The sequence below is a fragment of the Trichoplax adhaerens genome, genomic scaffold (genome assembly GCF_000150275.1).
Source record: "Trichoplax adhaerens TRIADscaffold_3 genomic scaffold, whole genome shotgun sequence".
Classification (NCBI taxonomy): domain Eukaryota; kingdom Metazoa; phylum Placozoa; class Uniplacotomia; order Trichoplacea; family Trichoplacidae; genus Trichoplax; species Trichoplax adhaerens.
Genome location: NW_002060945.1, coordinates 7,549,542 through 7,564,806, shown reverse-complemented (window position 1 = coordinate 7,564,806; position 15,265 = coordinate 7,549,542). Strand labels below are relative to the sequence as shown.

The window sequence follows — 15,265 nt, the reverse complement described above, 5'->3', positions numbered from 1 at the left end:
CCTACAATAATGTTGCATCAATATAGTAGTGAAATATTCATGACATTTACTTCATCGCGATTATTTAGACTTGCATTAACGTCTGTGTAATGGAATTTAGTAAAGAAAATGTTTTATTCTGCAAATAAACTTTTTTTTGATGGATTAATTTCTTCTATTAGTAATAAAATTTGTTTGGTGTGTCGAAAAAGTTTATTCCATTCTACATTGGTCATTACTGTAATAATATCTTCTTTAAGTAGCGTAAAGTATTTTAAGGTAGACGATGATAGAAGGTATAAAGGATTTTATTGAGATACAAGTTATAGGCTATCAATGATATGGTTGTTATAGATAAGGTATTTGAGATAGCAGGAATGTAGGAACTGACTAACGAGTTAGCTTACAAGGGTATTTATAGGTTTTAGATGAGATTGAGATAATGTCTTTATATGTATAGCATGTCGTCTATATGTCGTCATGATGTCGTACATTATGAATGTAATGCAATACAGTACTTAAATGGTATATAATAAGCATTCGTATATTAGGATATTACTATACTAGGCATCTTCTATATAAGATCATAATGTTACAATTACCTGATTATATTCGATTTTAATTAGCAATACTCAACAACCTTGACTGCATTACAATATACTAGAATTAATTTTAGTCAAAGTATTACTATAACTTTTCTGGTTAGCTGCAGCTTTCACCGCATTAAATTCTGATATCTGTCTGCAGTAATATTAAGGGATGAATTGATGCCATTTTGGATCCAATTCATATGATAGAAACATTGAAATCAACTGATTGATGGACGTAGACTCATGTACAGTATATTATTAAAATAATAATAAACGGTAATCCATGATCTAACTTACCCGACATTTCTAATATTAATGATAGTAGGTACACTCAGGCTTTGACTTTTGACGTTTTCCTATAGTATATCAATGGACGAATTAAATCATGATTTTATATAATTTTATACCAGTTAAGGCTTTATTAATGTTAAGATTGAAGCATTTGAAACGATTGATGGATAGGCATTGGTATAATCTATTTGATAGCAGCCATCATTATTTAAGACATGATTTACCGGACGGTACTGCGGTTCTACCGAGGTTGAATACAAATTGATCCTAATTTCCAAATTGAACTACAGCAATTTACCTTGTTTATCAACGGAAGATCAGAAAAGACTAGCTAAAGTTGAAAACAACCTCTTGTTTATCTTATGAACTAGCCAGTGAGCGTAAGAACAGGGAGTTAGTTATTTTACAGTTAGTATAATGAAAGCTAGCGAGTGCCCCTCTGCCACAATACTGTAGACCACATTAATAAAAATATACCGCTATTCTACATTCCTAGCAATTGTTCAGTCACTGGACACAAACATATAATTTCTAGATACAATTGTTGATTTTATAATCCATCAGTTCTACGGCCGTTTAAATAATCAGAGTGTGTAGAATACTCCGCCACCTCTTCGATTCACCCTCCTCATCAAGAGTACTCAGTATAACAGTAGAATTAGAAGCTACAGGCAGGACAAGTTATTTTGCACAAGACTTCACCTAATCCTTTAACGACTAATTGATGATCTTTCCAAATTAATTAATTCTATATTTTCTATTAATTTTAGTAAGGCTTTTGCCACAATAGACGGCATTGAAACATACTGTTATCCTAAGTTCCCAACTCTTGTTCAACTACAGAATACAAGCATATCATTCCTGACGCAATTGTTGAGTATATAATCCATCCATTCTATTGCGGTTAAAATAATAGTTAATCATTGTGTGCAGCTATTCTGCCACCTCTTCGAATTATCCTCGTCAAGAATAGACGCTATAATAATAGAAATAGAAGCTACAAGAACGACAAGCTATTTTGTACAGGGTATCAGCTGATCTATTTACGAATAATTGATGAAAATTTCAAATTAATTCATTTTAGTCCCTCGTTATTTTATAGTTAGTATAATTAAAACTACGTATAACATATTCTCTTAAGTAATCTCGTCACCGAATAATTGATAATAATTCCAAATTAATGAATTCTATATTCCCTTATTATTTTTATTGTAAGCTAGCGAGTGCCTGCCGCTATAGATACCATGACAATGAGAGCAATCTCGTCACTCGATACGTAAATCTCCATTTCCTCCTTGTAATAGTAAGGGGATTGGTAGTATTTATGGAGATTTAATAAGCTGACTTTAGGTAAGATTAATGAGATCCACGAAAGTAGATAGAGCAAAGGGCTACTAGATATCACTAGTCATTTTTAGTCGTCCATGATAGAGGGAATGAAGAACTTTGTTCTCAAGACACAGAAAATCACGTACGTGCATTTGTGCACTAAGTTAATAGAAAGACATGCAATACTCTCATTGACTCGATAAAGAGACAATCCAAGCAGGGACATAGTTATAATACAACATACTATAAGCATAATTGATTATTTATTTAATTTAATTAATATCACAGCAAAGACTTGTGAGTATTTCTCTTACTAGTCCCTCGTTACACTGGCCACCTTGGATTGGTAGCAAGTAAATATCACCACCTGCGATCGCTTTGTTTCTAACTTTACACCATCTATGACAGTGCGTTCTGTAAGTGGTTTACTATAACTATCATATCTTGTACTAAACATGATAGCCAATCAGAGACAACGATATCTAGGAGTTATAGCTATACATGCTGTATATATATATATATATATATATATATGGAAGTCTTATCCTTATTACGATATTATCACGGTTAAAGGTTTACTTTCTTTCTATACCGCTGACTGCTGGAGTAACCATCAGTAATTAAGCTGTCAAGAAAACTCCTTCCTTCATCCTCAACCTGTCTACACAATCCTTGTGAGTCAGATATAACATTACACCATCAACGATGGCAAACTCACAAGCATTACCAGATCTCTATCCTGACATCGAGCCTTATGACTCTGGTTTCTTAAAAGTCTCCGATCTTCATACTATTTATTACGAGCAGTGTGGTAATGCATCAGGCAATCCGGTGATGTTTTTGTAGGTTAAAGTTGCTTAATCATTCTTTAAACTAGCCGTAATTGCGTAACATAGATAAACGTAATCTATAGTCGTAATCATCCTTTATCTAATTTATATACAATGTTAGTCTCATTGCCTATAAATTATTCTTGATGTGAACATTGCAATTAATCCTAGTAAAGCACAAATACATCAGAAAGGTTTTAGATTTACCCACGATAAAAGTCATAATTCCCTGGCTATTTGGATATTGTATCTCTAGCTATCACATTATCTCTTTTTATCATAAAGTATAGATAAATTAAAATTGAAATTGTGTGAATATGTTGTTGCTATATCGATGAGATTGATCGCTCTTATCTTCCAGTTCTTTCTACAACTATAAAGTAGCCTGGAAGACATAGAGTAAACGGAAATGATCATGATAGATTGTAACATTTGCATAATAAAACTATTCTACCTTTTACTGATTAATTATCATTAATAGACACGGAGGCCCTGGAGCTGGAACTTCTGAACATGATCGTCGCTATTTTGATCCAGAGAGCTATAGAATTATTATGATGGATCAGCGAGGAAGTGGAAAATCAACACCTTTCGCTGAACTACAAGTAAGATATAAATTTATTACTTACTCAACTTGACGGAATACAGAATTCATCCCGAAATTGATTGCAAGGATATTACACAGTAGATTTAGAATTTATCATGAGACTGATTAAAGCATGAATTAAATTCTCAATTAGGATAATAACACTTGGACTCTTGTCGAAGATATTGAAATCCTACGAAAGCATTTAGGTTCGTTTATGACAAGTTGTAATTTATGACTAACTTGGTGAAGAAACAGCTGTTAAGAAATTTTGGGTAGCTATGGAGTGAGACAATACTTTGTTTAATTGTATTGTAAATAAATTTTCTATTCTAGGGATAGAAAAATGGGTTGTTTTCGGTGGAAGTTGGGGATCAACATTATCTTTGATCTACACTGAAGAATACCCAGAACATGTTAAAGCGCTCATTGTCAGAGGAATTTTTACTTTTAGAAGGTAGTGAATATAGTGATTACCTTTCATTTAGTGATCAATCCTACTCACAACATGAAAATTTCTTACTCAATATAGAAAAGAAGTGACATGGGTTTATCAAGAAGGAGCATCAGCTCTCTTTCCAGATTATTTCGAAGAATTTGTTGAACCAATACCTGAGGTAATATCAGTACTCAACACTTTTTATGATGATGAGAAAGTTATTTCGATCGTTTGTATTGATTATAAAATTTGATACACGAAGGTTGAGCGTGGAGATTTGATAGGTGCATACTATCGCCGTTTGACTGGCAATGACGAAGAGGTAAGGCCAAACTACTATTTATACGTCAGCTTTTTACATCAATTCTCCATATGCAGTAAGTGCATCGCGATACTGCTAGTTCGTAAAGAACGAAATCATCTTAGTTTATATACTAACTATATTCATTACATACAGGTTAAAATACGATGTGCTCGTGCTTGGTGTAAATGGGAAATGGCAATATCAAGTTTGCTAGTAGATGAAGAAATCTTCGCTCTCCTTGAGAACGATTATTTCACTCTCGCTTTTGCTCGTATTGAATGGTACATCAAGTTTTCGCTAAGCTAATATTGTTGATCATGACATTGTATCATAAAATTAACTCGACCACGACTGTCTTTCTTTACGGTATGTTTTTATGATTGAAGCCATTTTTCCGTTCATGGCGGATGGTTTAAGAGTGCAAATCACATTCTGGATAACGTGGAAAAGATTCGACATATTCCCGGTGTCATTGTGCAAGGACGGTATGATGTCATATGCCCTGTCCAGACTGCACGGGATTTGCATAAGGTTCAAATTTGATAGACAAATCAGTGCTTCTTAATTGGTTCATTACGAAGAAGTGGAAGTTCTATATTACGTTTTCAATCTAATATATCCATGTTTCTTTAGGCATGGCCAGAGGCTGAATTTCATATAGCTCCCGATGCCGGACATAGTGAATATGAACGTGGGATAATCGGAAGACTTATAGAGGCTACTGATAAATTTCGTAATATTTAGAGAGGAAACAGCTACGGTTTTACATCAATTGATGAAGAATTGTAGATGACCACTAGTAGTATACTATGGGTAGCGAGCATTTATATGCTACTTGAATAGTTATTAATTCGACCTAACGGTCGTACAACAATATTGCATCAACATAGTAGCGATATATTTATGATATTAATTTCATCGTACATATTTATTAGACTTGCATTAAAGTCTGAATAGTGGAGTTTCGTAGAGAAGATGCTTTATCTGCAATTATGTTAAAATTGATTCCTTTCTCCTTTTAGAAGTAAAACTTGTTTGGTGAGTCGAAAAAGTTTATTCTATTCCACTTTGGTCACTACCTGATTGTATTCAATTTTAATTAGCAATACTCCACAAACTTGACTGCATTACAATATATTAGCATTAATTTGAGTTAAAGTTTACTATAATTCTATTGGCTAGCTACAGCTTCACGGCATTAACCTTCAATATTTTTCTACAGTAATATTAAGGGATGAATTATTGCCATTTTTAGATCCAATCCATATTAAGATGGAAACATTGAAATCGACGTAGACTCATGCATGTATACAGTACTATTAAATACTACTAAACGGTAATCCATTATCCGACTTCTCCGACATTCTAGTATTAATTAATACAGTATTGCTGATTATACAGAACAACGTGGTGGACAGCATGGATAGCTAGTTTTTATTCGAATAGATCGTTATCCCAACCCTTGTTAAACCATAGAATTCGAAAGTAGAATCCTTGATCCAATTCTTCAGTTCATTGAATACTGCCGAATATTGTATAATCCATCGGTTCTATGGCGGTATAAACTACCACTGCGTGCAGAATATTCTGACACCTTTCAACTCATCCTCATTCATCATGCAAATAGAATAGACAGAGCACACCATAGCAAAAAACAACAGGCGTGACAAATCATTTTGCACAAGGTCTTGAATAATTAATTATAATTAATGAAGAACAATAAAGAATAATATATTGAAACATGTCCATCTGTTCTCCACTCCTTATTTATTTATTTATTTATTTCACTTGAAAGCTAGCGAGTACTGCTCACTTCCACGGGTAAATTACGTAATCTCTTGAGCAATTTCGTCACTTGCCATCTTAGTCTCCAATTTCCTCCTCTTCTTGGATTGCTAGCAAGCGTTACCACTACCGGTAATCACGTCGATTGCTAAGTGATAGAATCCCCCATGATAAGCTTAGAAGTATTGGATGATCTCTATCCTGAGATCGAGCCTTATGATATTGGTTTCTTAAAAGTTTCCAATCTCCATACCATTAATTACGAGCAGAGCGGTAATGTATCAGGCAATCCGGTAATCTTTCTGTAGGTTTATTGCTTAATCCTTGTCTAAATTAGGCGTAAAGTAAAGCAAAAATAAACTATTAACCGGATGGTGGAACGATATGCATAACGATGGCAGCTTGTATCGTTTGACTTTATTATTGTAGATCAGCCATCATCTACTAGTGCATCTTGCTTTTTATTCACTCCGAAATCAAAACACTGCCACTTACTGAAAAACTATATGAAGCTGAACAGACTACGTATTATGCATCACATAGTGCTTCTCTTCCTATTGCTATTGTAATGAGCTGAAAGTACTATATCTATCCATGGATACAAGGTGTGCAGAGGTATTGACATTGCATTGCATTCAATGCACAACTTTTCGGTGTCTGCCTATAGTAATAACAAGATATGAATTAGTATTATAAGTACATTTTAGCTGCATGGGTATTAATACTGAAACATTTAAATTAATTGATTCAGAGTCGTAGAAGAATCCATACCAATGAATGTTTATCGCAATAATAATAGTAATCATTGATCTGACCTACCCGATAATGATAAATGGCAAACTACATCTCTTAGCGCATTTATTTCGATGTTTATCTATGGTATTATCCTGGGATGAATTAATGCCAATATTTACTGTACGCGTATTCTATCGATAATAAAATGAAATGTTTGAAATCTGATCAATACATGTAGAGTAGGCTATCCAGAATCTGGTCTGGCCTAAATATAAAGCAAATTCACAATATTGAATTCGAATAGCGATAATATAGTTAACTGATGATCTAACTTACCCGATCATATTGATGATAGTTACAGCTCTCTATATATTAAATTTTCGATATTTGTCTAGAACAATATCAAGAGATGAACTATTATCACCATTTATTTTCTAATTTTTATCAATACTAAAATAGAAATATAACATGTGATCGATAGATTAGAGGAATCCAAATTATATCGAATGCCAATAACCATAACGGTAATCCATGATCTGACCTATCCGATAATTATCGGTAATAACAAGTTACAACCCTCAACGGCTTAACTTTCTATATCTGTCTACCGTAATATTAAGAGATGAATTAATGCCATTTTTTAGATCCTGTCCATATTAAAGTAGAAACTTTAAAATCGACTGATCAGTAAACATAAACTCATGCATACCATTAAATATTTCTCATGGTAATCCATGATCCGATTTACCTGATAATATTAATGATAGCAGGTACAATTTCAAGGCATCCATTTTTGACGTTTGCCTGCAGTATATCGAGGGATGAATCGAATTATGATTTTATACTATTCTATCCTAGTTGAGGGTTTATTAATGTGACTATTGAAGCATTTGAAACAATTGATGGATAAGCCTCGATATAATCCAAGCGAACGCAACTATCATTCTATATAAGCCCCCATAATTGGCCATTTTGGCTAGCACTACAGTAGACTGATGTTGCTTGAAATGGTTGAATATTGTTGTGCATTATTCATGGCATAACTAAGCTGCAGCTCTCAATTCATTCGCTTGAGATAGGTGTTTACACTTCTATCGTGGTTTAACACCAACTGATTCCAATCTCCAAATTGAACTGCAGTAATTTACCTTGCTGGTCAATGGAAGATCTAGAATAACTAGCTAATGCTTGAGGTAACCTTTCGCTTACCTTGTTAACAACTCAGCAATTGGAAGAATAGGAGGTTAAGGTTAGACTGCAAAAGCCAATATCATACGATGAAGCACAAGAATGTACTGTGTGCAAAATGAAATGTCACCCATTCAAAGCGTCAACTAGACCTAAGTATTGCAACACAAGATTATACTGTGTGCAAAATGAAATGTCACCTCTTCAAGGCGTCTGCTATAGTCTTGATTGATACCACTGTAGTAGAAAGCAAGTCCAATAGCAGTAGGTGATTTTGCACACCACAGTTCCATTGCAGCGCAAACTACCCACTTTAAAGCATATAACTGTATAGAGTCTACTTATTCTACGATCCAGGTTGCAGGGAAAAGCCTTCATGATGATCTACAAACATGATGGATCGATAGCTTTTGCAATCGATTTCTTCATCATTAATCATAGCCAGCCAATATGTGCAAAGTAGTCAAATAGAGAAAGAAAGAGATGGATCGCCTTTGCTGTCAATTTCTGTAGTATGATGGATAATAAAAGTAATATTTAGAGGTGAGTAAGATCACAATCTTACTAATCTCTAAACATGGCCATACTTGGTATACAATACGAGTGTATCTGCAGCAATCTCGAAGACAGCATGGATAGTTCGTTTTGATTTAAATAGACTGCTATCCTAAACCTTGTTAATCTACAGAATACCAGTCTAGAATCGCTGATCCTATTTCTTGGTTGATGAAACATAATTCTAATCGGTCGGTTCTATCGCGGTGTAAACGAGCATCGTGTGCAAAATAGTGTTGCAACTTTTCACTCATTCTCAGCCATCGGGGATAATCGAATCGACACTGGTACATCAGCAATAGAAGCAACAACAGTGACAAGTCATTTTGCACATGGTCTTGAATAAATAATTAGATGATGATGATGATAGTTGAATAATAATGATCAGTCCATTCGAAATAGAACATAATTATAATTGGTAGATTTCTTATGTATTTATTTAACTTGAAAGCTAGCGAGTGTTTCTCACTACCACGGGTAAATTACGTAATCTCTTGAGCAATTCCGTCCCTTGTCTCCTCGATCTTCATTTCCTCCTCACGTTGGATTATTAGCACGCAATATCACGATCTCCAATTACCTTGTTTCCAAAAGTAACCATCATGGCAAGCATAGAAGTATTACCCGACCTCTATCCTGAGATCGAGCCTTATGATACTGGTTTCTTGAAAGTCTCCGATCTCCATACTATTTATTACGAGCAGAGCGGCAATGCATCAGGCAATCCGGTGATCTTTCTGTAAGTTAATTGCTTAATCCTTCTCTAAATGAGACGTAAAGTAAAGCAAAAGTAAATTACCGGATGCTGGATAGACCAGCATGATGATAGCAGCTTTTGGCCATGTACTATAGCAAGATTAGACATAACTACACGGTAATGAATTGCACCGTTTTATCATACCATCCATCATCTACAATCACTTTACTTTACTTTATGAAGCTTAATAGACTATTCTAAATCACATATTACCTCCTTCCTATTACTACTGTAATTAGCTGGAAGCACCAGATTTATTCTTTGCGATTATTTGATTATAATTTATAGAAATCCTTATTCCAATTCGTAGTTAATGTGTAAGTTAGTCTTCCAGGAGTAATGCCATGATTGAAATCAGTATTAGTTAAGGGAACGCATGTCCTTGTTAAAGCAATAGGTAGATCTAAACGACTGGATTATAATAAAATAAGAAGCTAAAAAATTCCAATCTTGACATTCAATTCATATCTGTTCAGGAAAAAAACGAGACATTTCTTTCCAAAATGCATTAGCTAAATCTCTCTGATAGAATGACAATGAAATAAGAATCAAAAAAAATTCAATCAGGACGAATGGAGGGGATAAATGGAGAATTTTCCTTTTAATGCAATAAATGATCTCTGGTGGAAGTCCAATAAAGTAAAAAGCCGAAAAATAATCAATCTTGACATCGAATTAATAGTACTGGACATAGTTGAGAGGAAAGTAGAGATCTTTCTTTCCTTCTGTGCCGTGAATCGATCGCTCTGATCAACCAAAGTCAAGTAAGAAAATTTGAAAAATTCACTCTTGACATTCAACCGTTGATTCAGAATAGGGAAGGTGAGGGGAAGAAATAGAGCTATTTCCTTCTAGCAAAGCAGGTAAATCTCTCTGATGAAACTATAGTAAAGTAAAGAGCCCCCAAAACTCAATCTTACCATCGAATTAGTAGTACATAGTTGAGGGAAAGAGAAATCGTTATTTCCTTCCATGCTGTAAATAGATCGCTCTGATCAACCATGGTAAAGGAAAAAATTGAAAATTTCACTAATGGCATCCGATCAGTAATTCATAATTGAGAGTAAATGGAGACATGTTCCTTCTAATGCGGTAGGTAGATCTCTCTGATTGAACTACAATAACGTAAGAAACCAAAAGTCCAATCTTGACATCAAATCTGTAACACATAGCAGAGAAAAAAATGGAGGCATTTTCTTCTAATGCTTTGAATAGATCGCTCTGATGCAACTACAGTACGATAAAGTTTGAAACTGAAAATTGACTCTTGACATCAATCAATAGTTCATAGTTGAGAGGAAAATGAAGATATATTCTTTCCAATGCAGCAAGTGAATCACTCTAATAACACTATATTAAAGCAATAAACCCAAAAATTCAATCCTGACATTAAATTAGTAGTACATCGTTAAGGGAAAATGGAGACAGTTCCTTCTAATGTAGGAAGTAGGTCGCTCTGAAGGAACTACGATAGCTAGTGTACAGTAAGTAGTCAAATGTCCATTCTTGAAATCAATATAGCTACAGCCTATGAAGAAGAATTGGACACATTTCCTTCTAAGGCGTTAAGTAAATCTTTCTCAAAGTACTGCAATAACTAAGAAGCCAACATCCATTCTTGTCATCAAATCCGTAGCAGTTGAGAAAAAAAATAGATACAGACACATTTTCTTCTAATACAGTAAGTAGATTGCATTAATGAGACTAAAATGAAGTAAGAAACCAGAAAAATCTAGTTCTAATACTAAATCAGTAAATCAGCAATAATTGAGGGGAATATGGATCCATTTCCTGTCTATACCTTTCGATAAATCCCTCCTGTAGACTTGCGATGAAAGTAAGCAGCTAAAATCTAATCAGTCGTTAAATCAACTGCAGTAGTTGAGGAAAAAGGACACATTTTCATCCAATCCAATCATTTTTAGATCTCTCTGATGAAATTGGTAGTAGCGGTAGAGAGCAATCTCAATGACATGAACTGGACTGCATCAATAATTACAACCATTTCTAAAATCAAGATACTTATACTTGACTCGATGATACTGTACAATAAGCCGTAATAAGACATTATTGGCCTGTGTGATCCTTTAATTTATTTTATATAGCCAGTTAAATCCAAATCTGCAATGTTTGGAGCAATTAACTCCATTAACGACGTGTAAGTTTTATTGCACATGCAACTTATATACCTTGCTCGTTGCATTACCTATACATTATTCTTGACGCAAGCTCTATAATCATACCTTGAAAGGTAAGGATATATCAAATGGTTCTAAATTTACTCACAGTAAAAGTAATATTCGTTCAGTTGTTTAGCATCCTTACCTATCACGCGATGGCCTTTATTACAGCAGATGAATTAAAAATGGATGAAACAAGTTGATGCGATATCAATTTTTAAGATCAGTTTCGTCTACTAGATTATTTCCACAAATATATAAAATAGCCATGAAGGCACAGAGTACACAGAAATCATCATGATAGAATCTAATGTTTAACATACACAATGAACTATTAATAATTATATATATATAATTATGAATGTATCTAACTTTTGCTAATTAAATTACTAGACATGGAGGCCCCGGAGGTGGAACTTCTGGAAATGATCGTCGCTATTTCGATCCAGAGAGCTATAGAATTATCTTAATGGATCAGCGAGGTTGTGGGAAATCAACTCCTTTTGCTGAACTACAAGTAAAATATAATTTATTGCTCATTTAATATCACGAAATACATCAAGAAATTGATTACATAGATATCACACAGAAGATTTAGAATTGATCATGAGACTAACCTAACTGTAAATACGAATTAAATCTCGAATTAGGACAATACGACGTGGACTCTTGTTGAAGATATTGAATCTCTACGAAAGCATTTAGGTTCGTTTATAATAAGTTGTAAGTTATGACATGAGTTGATGCTATGCCCTGGTCTATCAATTAGAAATGATCTGTAGAATCCACACTCAACGTGAAGAAAGAGCTGTTAAGAAAATTTTGTTAAATGTGTAGTAGGATAATACCCTATTAAATTGTGTCATAAATTTATTTCATTCTAGGAATAGAAAAATGGGTTGTTTTTGGCGGAAGCTGGGGATCAACACTATCTTTGACTTACGCTGAAGAACACCCAGATCGTGTTAAAGCGCTCATTCTTAGGGGAATTTTTACGCTTAGAAGGTAGCGGATATAGCTATGAACTTTCTTTAGCGATCATTTTACTCACCATATGAAATTTCTAACTGAATATAGAAAGGAAATTACATGGTTTTATCAAGAAGGGGCATCGACTCTCTTCCCTGATTTTTTCGAAGAATTCGTTGAACCAATACCTGAGGTTATATCTTAATAGCGCTATGCAACTTCGTGAGCACGTAGAGCAATGACATTACCTATGCTTAATGCTCAATGCCTTTTCCTGATAGTGATAAGCGAAAGCTATTTCGATCAATAACATTAATTATAAAATTTGATGTACTAAGGTTGAGCGCGGAGATTTGATGGGTGCATATCATCGCCGTTTGACTGGCAATGACGAAGAGGTAAGGCCAAACTACCACATCTACGTCAGCATTTTTTTATCAAATTCTCTAGAAGTAGTAGCTACATCGCAATGTTTAGTATACCAGAACGAAATTGTTTGGATTTATATACCTTACATAATATACAGGTCAAATTACGATGTGCACGCGCATGGAGTAAATGGGAAATGTCAACAGCAAAATTATTAGTAGACGATGAAGTCATTGCTCGTGCAGAAGACGATCATTTCGCCATCGCGTTTGCTCGCATTGAGTGGTACATTGAATTTTTTGTCAAAGTTAATACTGTCCATTATTACATTATATAATAAAATTAATTAATTCGACTGTGAATATCTTTCTTTATGATATGTTTTCATGGTTAAAGTCAATTCTTCGTTAATGGCGGATGGTTTAAGGGTACAAATCACGTTCTAGATAACGCCGAAAAGATTCGACATATTCCTGGTGTCATTGTACAAGGACGGTATGATGTCGTATGCCCGTTCAAGACTGCATGGGATCTACACAAGGTTAAAAATTCATAAACAAATAAGTACTGATTAATTTGTTAACTATAGCACAACTTTACATTTCTTCTCTAATACATATATGTATATATATATTTCCTTAGAGATGGCCAGAAGCTGAATTTCATGTCGTTCCCGATTCTGGGCATAGTGCTCGTGAAAAAGGCATAGCCGGAAGACTTGTGGCAGCTGCTGATAAATTTCGCAATATTTAGGAAGGAACCAACCTTAATTTTAACATCAAATCATTGAAGATGTACCAGTATAGCATTCTATCTACAACAAGCCATTCATATTAGTTGATACTTGAACAGCTATCAATTTAGCCTAATGACCATATCTTGTGATTGTAGCAACGTAATAGTAACTTGTGGAAAATATAATGCCATTGTTTCTAGATATCCATGATATTAGGTCATGATGAATATTTACACTTGGATTGATGTCTGTAGTGAATTTACTAGAGAAAATGTGTTATTCCATAACTACGAGTAATGTCTTGCAATTTATTTTCTTATTCTTTTAGTACAAAAAAATTTGTTCCATGTGTTCAAAAATTTATTTTATTCTACCGTAGTCGCTATCTGATCGTGTTCGATTTTAGTTAGCAACACTCAACTTGATGACGTTATAATATTTTAATATTGACTTAAGCTAAAGTATTGCCATAACTTTACTGGCATCATCTACGATATCAGTATACGACATGAGTCTGACATGGGCATACTTCTTTCATGTGAATGAGTAATTCAACTTAAAATTGCGTTCTGAATTAAAACTATAGTTTTCAATAGCAATAAAGTATAGGTTTTATTTCTAAGTTAACTTGCACTACTGCTCTGCTAGTGTATAAGCTCTCTCTTGACTAATTTTCATTTTGAGATATTGTATAATCGTTCATTGAGTGTAGTGTATGCAGTACAGGATTATTGACACTGGCTATCTTTACAGTATATACTATATCGGTTTATTATATTATTTATTAGGATATGGAGGATTTATTTTTTTCTAGCGATGCAGTTATCGCTTACATTAGTCGATTTTTACTTTCTAAATAATAATTAGTCGTGAGCCTTTTAGACTTATGGCTCTGTGGAATAGCTGAAGTGATTTAAAGACTGGTCAATATGTACTATTTCCATATAATAAGTACTGTGTTGTACTGTATGACCACTAGTAAATTCTCTATCGAGTAATGTTTATAAATATCAATTAGGATAATATTGTACTAGCAATATAAAAAGTTAAAAGTAGTTGCAAGACAGGAGTTCATTTATAGTTGTAGTACAAAGAATTATATAAGATTAAGAATATAAAACTAAAAAAATTTGCAAGATATGATTTAATTTATAGCTCTAGTAATAAGAATTATATAAAATTATGAACATAAGGTTCCAAAATAATTGTGGGTATGAAGTTAATTTATAGGCCTGATATAAAGAATTAGTTAAAATGTTGAATATAAATTTAAAACATGTTTGCAAGATTTAATTTATAAATCGAATTCTAAGAACTGCATAAGATATACAAGACAACTTTAAAAGCATTTAAACGATAGAAATTAATTGATTGAATTGATACTTCCAATACAAAGAATTACATAAGATGTTGAATGTAAGAATATATACAAGAGTTGAGTTAATTCATAGGTATACTAAAATAATTCTATAATCTATATTATATAAAATATAATTGTATCCCGCATCTATCGCTCCAAGGATCTGTGTATCTGCAGTGATAGTTAGGACAGATATGCATAGTGATGCTGTACTGTATACGCATATGTCAGTATGTAATCTGTACACTATACTAACATATGAACTTCTGCTTTAATTTCACGT

General features: G+C 33.7%; 2 protein-coding genes across 2 annotated transcripts; both read left to right on the top strand.

Annotated features, from left to right (window-relative positions):
* Positions 1-2,894: 2,894 nt before the first annotated feature.
* Positions 2,895-5,092, top strand: TRIADDRAFT_22406 (uncharacterized protein; the record flags this gene model as incomplete). The annotated part of the gene is made up of 9 exons (XM_002111130.1): positions 2,895-3,031; positions 3,501-3,624; positions 3,760-3,814; positions 3,942-4,062; positions 4,138-4,222; positions 4,307-4,366; positions 4,502-4,629; positions 4,735-4,879; positions 4,982-5,092. The coding sequence occupies 9 exons, from the start codon at positions 2,895-2,897 to the stop codon at positions 5,090-5,092; spliced, it is 966 nt and encodes a 321-aa protein (XP_002111166.1).
* A 4,121-nt stretch (positions 5,093-9,213) lies between these two features.
* On the top strand, positions 9,214-14,216 carry TRIADDRAFT_37422 (expressed hypothetical protein; the record flags this gene model as incomplete). Its single annotated transcript, XM_002111129.1, has 9 exons — positions 9,214-9,350; positions 11,942-12,065; positions 12,199-12,253; positions 12,433-12,553; positions 12,626-12,710; positions 12,856-12,915; positions 13,044-13,171; positions 13,283-13,427; positions 13,529-14,216. 9 exons carry the CDS (start codon positions 9,214-9,216, stop codon positions 13,637-13,639), a joined length of 966 nt encoding a protein of 321 aa, XP_002111165.1. The 3' UTR covers positions 13,640-14,216.
* Between the last annotated feature and the right edge of the window lie 1,049 nt (positions 14,217-15,265).